The sequence below is a fragment of the Salvelinus sp. IW2-2015 genome, linkage group LG1, assembly GCF_002910315.2.
Source record: "Salvelinus sp. IW2-2015 linkage group LG1, ASM291031v2, whole genome shotgun sequence".
Taxonomy (NCBI): domain Eukaryota; kingdom Metazoa; phylum Chordata; class Actinopteri; order Salmoniformes; family Salmonidae; genus Salvelinus; species Salvelinus sp. IW2-2015.
Window position 1 is genome coordinate 57,910,514 of NC_036838.1, and position 6,720 is coordinate 57,917,233.

The 6,720-nt window shown below is 44.0% G+C and overlaps 1 protein-coding gene across 2 annotated transcripts in view; it reads left to right on the plus strand.

Annotated features, from left to right (window-relative positions):
* Positions 1-5,911, plus strand: part of LOC111973074 (mitogen-activated protein kinase kinase kinase 12-like) — a 35,630-nt gene extending 29,719 nt beyond the window's left edge. Inside the window, exons 1-2 of one of the 2 annotated variants that reach the window (XM_024000302.2) lie at positions 2,255-2,675; positions 5,260-5,911. In XM_024000302.2, the coding sequence (XP_023856070.1) occupies positions 5,333-5,866 (534 nt within the window). In that variant the 5' untranslated portion in view covers positions 2,255-2,675; positions 5,260-5,332 and the 3' untranslated portion in view covers positions 5,867-5,911. Of the gene's footprint in view, positions 1-2,254; positions 2,676-5,259 lie in introns of those variants that run through there. The other variant, XM_024000383.2, reaches the window with a different exon arrangement.
* The last annotated feature ends 809 nt before the right edge of the window (positions 5,912-6,720 follow it).

Consider the following 6,720-nt stretch of genomic DNA (forward strand, 5'->3'; position numbering starts at 1 on the left):
GTACATAGCCCATCTGTAAATAGCCCATCTGTACATAGTCCATCTGTAAATAGCCCATCTGTACATAGCCCATCTGTAAATAGCCCATCTGTACACAGTCCATCTGTAAATAGCCCACCCAACTACCTACCTTTTATTAACTTTTTTGCTCTTTTGCACACCAGTATTTCTACTTGCATATCATCATCTGCACATCTATCAGTGTTAATTTGCTAAATTGTAATTACTTCGCTACTATGGCCTATTTATTGTCTTACCTCCTTACTCCATTTGCACACACTGTATATAGATTTTTCTGTTGTGTTATTGACTGTACTTTTGTTTGTCCTATGTGTAACTCTGTGTTGTTTTTTGTCGCACTGCTTTGCTTTATCTTGGCCAGGTTGCAGTTGTAAATGAGAACTTGTTCTCAACTGGCCTACCTGGTTAAATAAATGTGAAATTAAAAAAAGAAATAAAAGAAATGACAGCTTTGCACAYTCTTGGCATTCTCTCAACCAGCTTCATGAGGTAGTCACCTGCAATGCATTTCAATTAGCAGGTGTGCCTTGTTAAATGTTAATTTGTTGAATTTCTTTCCTTCATAATGCCTTTGAGCCAATCAGTTGTGTTGTGACAAGGTAGGGGTGGTATACAGAAGATAGCCCTATTTGGTAAAAGACCAAGTCTATATTATGGCAAGAACAGCTCAAATAAGAAAAGAGAAATGACAGTCCATCATTACTTTAAGGCATGAAGGTCAGTCAATACGGAACATTTTCTTCAAGTGCAGTCGCAAAAATCATCAAGCACTATGATGAAACTGGCTCTCATGAGGACCAAGACAGGAAAGGAAGACCCAGAGTTACCTCTGCTGCAGAGGATAAGTTAATTGGAGTTGCCAGCCTCGGAAATTGCAGCCCAAATAAATGCTTCACAGAGTTCAAGTAGCAGACACATCTCAACATCAACTGTTCAGAGAAGACTGCATAAATCGGGTCTTCATGGTCGAATTGCTGTAAAAAATTGTTTAAAAAAATAATAATTAAATGTAACTTTCATTTAACTAAGCAAGTCAGTTAAGAACAAATTCTTATTTACAATACTGCCTACACCGGCCAAACCCGGCCAATTGTGCGCCACCCTATGGGACGCTCAATCGCGGCCGGTTGTGAGACAGCCTACTAAAGGACACCAATCAGAAGAAGAGACTTCCTTGGGCCGAGAACCACGAGCAATGGACATTAGACCGGAGGAAATCTGTTCTTTGATCTGATGAGTCCAAATGTGAGATTTATGGTTCCAACTGCCATGACTTTGTGAGATGCAAAGTAGGTGAACGGATGATCTCCGCATGTGTGGTTCCCACCGTGAAGCATGGAGGAGGTGGTGTGATGGTGTGGGGGTGCTTTGCTGGTGACACTGTCTGTGATTTATTTAGAATTCAAGGCACAGTTAACCAGCATGGCTACCACAGCATTCTGCAGCGATACGCCATCCCATCTGGTTTGCGCTTAGTGGGACTATCATTTGTTTTTCAACAGGACAGTGACCCAACACACCTCCAGGCTGTGTAAGGATTATTTAACCAAGAAGGAGAGTGATGGAGTGCTGCATCAGATGACCTGGCCTCCACAATCACCCGACCTCAACACAATCACCCGACCTTAACACAATCACCTGACCTCAACACAATTGAGATGGTTTGGGATGAGTTGGACTGCAGAGTGAAGGAAAAGCTCAGCATATGTGGGAACTCCTTCAAGACTGTTGGAAAAGCATTCCAGGTGAAGGTGGTTGAGAGAATGCCAAGAGTGTGCAAAGCTGTCATCAAGGCAAAGGGTGGCTACTTTCAAGAAGCTCAAATATTAAATACATTTTGATTTGTTTAACACTTTTTTGGTTACTACATGATTCCATATGTGTTATTTCATAGTCTTGATGTCTTCACTATTATTCTACAATGTAGAAAATAGTAAAATAAAGAAAAACCCTTGAATGAGTAGGTGTGTCAAACTTTTGACTGGTACTGTATGTTTTAGACAAATATATCTGTTTGGACTTATTGTGGTCAATTTGCAGTCTACAAAGTATTTGTAAAAATGTTCTGGCCGCCTGACAATCCACTCAAGAAATAATCTGCCCGAGGCAGAATCTAGATRATGATCCCTGGTGTAAACTATAGGCTATAAACTAAATCCCGCCCCCTGCCCCGTCACTGCCTGCCTGACACACGCCCCTCTCCTCTCTCTCTCCTCGGCATAGGTGAGAGAGGCACACCGCAATATAAATTCTGCAGGGGCTTGGAGAGAAGGGACCGCTCAAAATCACATATTTTCACCTCACAGCAAGTGGGAAGAAAGGGAAATCAGATACATGTGATCAAATCACCGGCGGGATCGGGATAGAGATTTAAGGTTATAAAGATCGGGTTGAAATGAACGAAGGATGGACTCTCCGTTGCTTCCATCGCTAGAGCCCATTCTAGAACAGGGAGCGCGTGCAGCAAAGAACATTGGACGCTGAGCTTAGTCGCGCGCGGTGACACTGATTATATCAACAAAACGAGGAAAGCAGAATAATTGCGCTGTTTTAGAAGGCTGCACCGGGAACAAATTAAATAAATAGCAGCCTATGTGAAAGATTTTAATCAACAACAATGGAGTTTGAGACTTGAGCTTGCTGCATTTGCTAAGGTACGTTATGAAAAACAAATGTATGAAATTATATTTGGAAATCTGCCAGGCTAATGTCGTTTGAGCCTAGATCGTGTAAACCACAGTTCCAATATTCCATGTAAATAAATCAGGTGTAGTCTATGTTATATAGACTAATATTATACGCTAAAGCGAGGCATAGTCTATGATATGGTGATGCGCTTGGCGCTAGGCGCACGGGTCCCGTAGAAGCTGTGAAGCGAATCGGTGCCATTGAGGAGCCTGTGTTTTGGGTCGCTTCAATGCACCGCCTGGCCTACCCACTGCATGGGGAGGGGGGGGGGCTTATTCCGCAGGACCGACAAGCAGCTGCTGCCACTCTTAAGGAGGGGGGCAGGATCATCAAGTTGAAAATCAGTGACACAACAAAATATTTAGTGATTACTCTTAAGATTAGACAGATGACAGATAACGTAGCAATGGACAGGTTTCTCCTTTCACTTCTTATCTGAATTTGAAGCAAAGGTCTATTATTTCTGTAAAATGACAGTGAATGTATGACTGTTGACTAGACTGTTGGGATACCCAAGAGAATGTGTCTTTTCAGTTGCAAACAGAACAAACGAAAACAGGATTATGGTTATTATACATAATTAATAAGGTGGAAATATTTCGTTTTTATGTTCTTGACTTTGATGTTTTAGTTTTTGCACACCGGGTAGATGTACCATTAATTATTAAACATGGGGTATACCAACTGAGGAAGGAACCAATCATGACTCATCCCATGGACTGATGATTGAGCAATGCCACAGTGTGGACGTGGCCAGAGTGTGGACGTGGCTTTGTGACACTTACCTGAGACTTACCTTAGTGAGACTTACCTGAAGTGAGACTTACCTGAAGTGAGACTTACCTGAGACTTACCTTAGTGAGACTTACTTGAAGTGAGACTTACCTAAAGTGAGACTTACCTGAGACTTACCTTAGTGAGACTTACTTGAAGTGAGACTTACCTGAAGTGAGACTTACCTGAGACTTACCTTAGTGAGACTTACCTTAGTGAGACTTACCTGAGACTTACCTGAAGTGAGACTTACCTTAGTGAGACTTACCTGACGTCAAACTGAACTTGTGTGTGTGTGACTTTGGACTTGAAACCAGCTCAGTAAACTGATAATCTGAAGGGAAGAAAATCACTATCCACTGTCTTCTGTTTTGATCTGGTTGTGTTCACCATGTACTACAGGTTGTGTTCACCATGTACTACAGGTTGTGAGGCTGAATAGGGCCGGGAGTATGTGCATTTCGTTCCCCCTTAATGGCGCTATCCATGGTTCTGAAGTTAACCTAGGTTTTTGTTTTTCTTCTGCCAACAAGACTCTAGGCCCTAGCAATGAAGCAACCTGTGTTCATGCAATGGAGTCACCCAGGCCTAGATACATGTTGTAGTATTTCACTATTTCAGCCACTGACCGTCAAATTGTAATGCTCTCTCTGAGGATTTCTCTTGAACAGGGATAAAGGAAAATGTCAGGGAAATGAAATTCCATTTACAAGTCTCGTCAGAATCATAAGAATCTTGTCCCATTGTGCTAAACATTTGCATGGAGTTATATATAGATATACATWKATATATATAATAGATATATAACTCCATGCAAATACATGCACAATTGATGTGGTATATATATATATAGATATGAAATGTTGTAATGAGATGAGTGGTGTGTGTGTTATAGGCCATAACTAGCTATTATAACACACTGGCCTTGATATTCATGTATAGTCAGATTATTATTTTGTTGAACACAGCTCTCTAGCAAGGAGATGTTGTTATACCAATGTGTCACTGCAGTTTTGTTATAACATTGTATCATTAGCAATAATAAAAATATATTTTTTAAAACAGCAGTCGTCTGTGAGAGGACAATGTATTCCTCTTCTCCTGGATCTGTTGTGGGGGATGTCTGTCCTTGGGGACATAAACAGGCTTTCTAGAGCAGCCACTCRACTCTCTCTTCTCTCTTCTCTCGCGTTACTAACAGCAACACAAGTTCTGGTGCCTATTAGCATAGTAGTCATCTAGAAAGTGATTTCCCGGAGATGTAGTAGGAGGATGTGAGAGGAAACAAAAGGAAAGGGGGATACCTAGTCAGTTGTACAACTGAATGCCTTCAACTGAAATGTGCCTTCTGCATTTAACCCAACCCCTCTGAATCAGAGAGGTGCGGAAGGCTGCCTTAATCGACATCCACGTCTTCGGCGACCGGGGAACAGTGGATTAACTGCCGTGTTCAGGGGCAGAACGGCAGATTTTTAGCTAGTCAGCTCGGGGATTCGATCCAGCAACCTTTCGTTTACTGGCCCATGATTATGAAAGGAAGAGAATCCTCTTTTATTGTTTTGTGAGCATTGGCCAGCCTTGACATGGTTGACCACAGTAATCGGAGGCCACCATTGATGTGGTAACACACAAAATCTATTTTATTTAAACCCTGACGTCCGTGTTTTAGTTACAGCTACTGTGTAAATTCCACCAAGGTGTTCATATAGAAGAAAAATGGAAGCTTTCGTCAGATAATCTGTAACCATGGTTACCTTTTTTGCTCACCTCCTACAGGTCTTGCTTCGTCACTGGCCCTGACTGATCAACAGTCCCGGGGTTCTTCCTGTTCCCCTGACCACAGCTCCCCATGGCCTGTATCACAGAGTCCCGCGCCCCGTCCCCTTCTCTCTCCGGGTTCAACACCCCCCTCTCAGAACACACCCCTACCTTCCGGGGCCGGCTGGACGATACCCCCGCCTGCACCCCTGAGATGGATCTGACCCCCACCCAGTGTGTCCTACGGAACGTACTATCTATAGACACCGGGGGTGCCCCGGAGCCCGACGGCGGGGGAGGTGGAGGTCATAACGGTGAACATACCTGTGGGGGCCACAGCCCCACGCCTAGCGAGGAGCAGCAGGAGCACTTTGCCAACAGTGTGCTGAAGCTCCATGAGAACGGGGAGGGAGGGGGTAGGATGGAGGGAGGGGGTCAGGATGCGGAGGGAGGAGCGGTGCGGAGCCAGGCTGAGGATGTGAGGCTGCTGTCGGGAGGAAGTGGAGGGTTTCTGGAGGGACTGTTTGGGTGTCTGAAGCCAGTCTGGACCATGATCGGCAAGGCCTACTCCACCGAACACAAACACAACCTGGAAGGTAAGAAGAGAGATAGGGATTGTGTTTAGAGTCAGGAGCTTCTCCTGACAGCATGACCTGACCAGGAAACAATGCACACTATTGTGTGTGATCACAATTTGAACAGATTTAATGATAGCTTTTTGGTATGCCTTTACAGAAAAATAAATATATTTAAGTATGGATGAAAGCGTTGAAACACTACATAATTAAAAGTATGTGGACACCTGCTTGTCAAACATCTCATTCTAAAATCATGGGCATTATAATGGAGTTGGTCCCCCCTTTGCTGCTATAACAGCCTCCACTCTTCTGGGCAGGCTTTCCACTAGATGTTGGAACATTGCTGCAGGGACTTGCTTCCTTTCAGCCACAAGAGCATTAGTGAGGTCGGGCACCGATTTTGGACAATTGGGCCTGGCTCGCAGTCGGCATTCCAATTCATCCCAAAGGTGTTCGATAGGGTTGAGGTCAGGGCTTTGTGCAGGCCAGTCATGTTCTTCCACACCGATCTCGACAAACCATTTCTTTATTGACCTCGCTTTGTGCACAGGGGCATTGTCATGCTAATGTAGGAAAGGGCCTTCCCCAAACTGTTGCCACAAAGTTAGAAGCACAGAATCGTCTAGAATGTCATTGTATGCTGTAGCGTTAAGATTTCCCTTCACTTGAACTAAGGGGCCCAGCCCGAACTATGAAAAACATCCCCAGACCATTATTCCTACTCCACCAAACTTTACAGTTGGCACTTTGCATTGGGGAAGGTAGCATTCTCCTGGCATCCGCCAAACCCAGATTTGTTCGTCAGACTGCCAGATGGTGAAGCATGATTCATCACTCCAGAGAACGCATTTCCACTGCTCCAGAGTCCAATGGCGGTGAGCTTTACATCACTCCTGGCGAA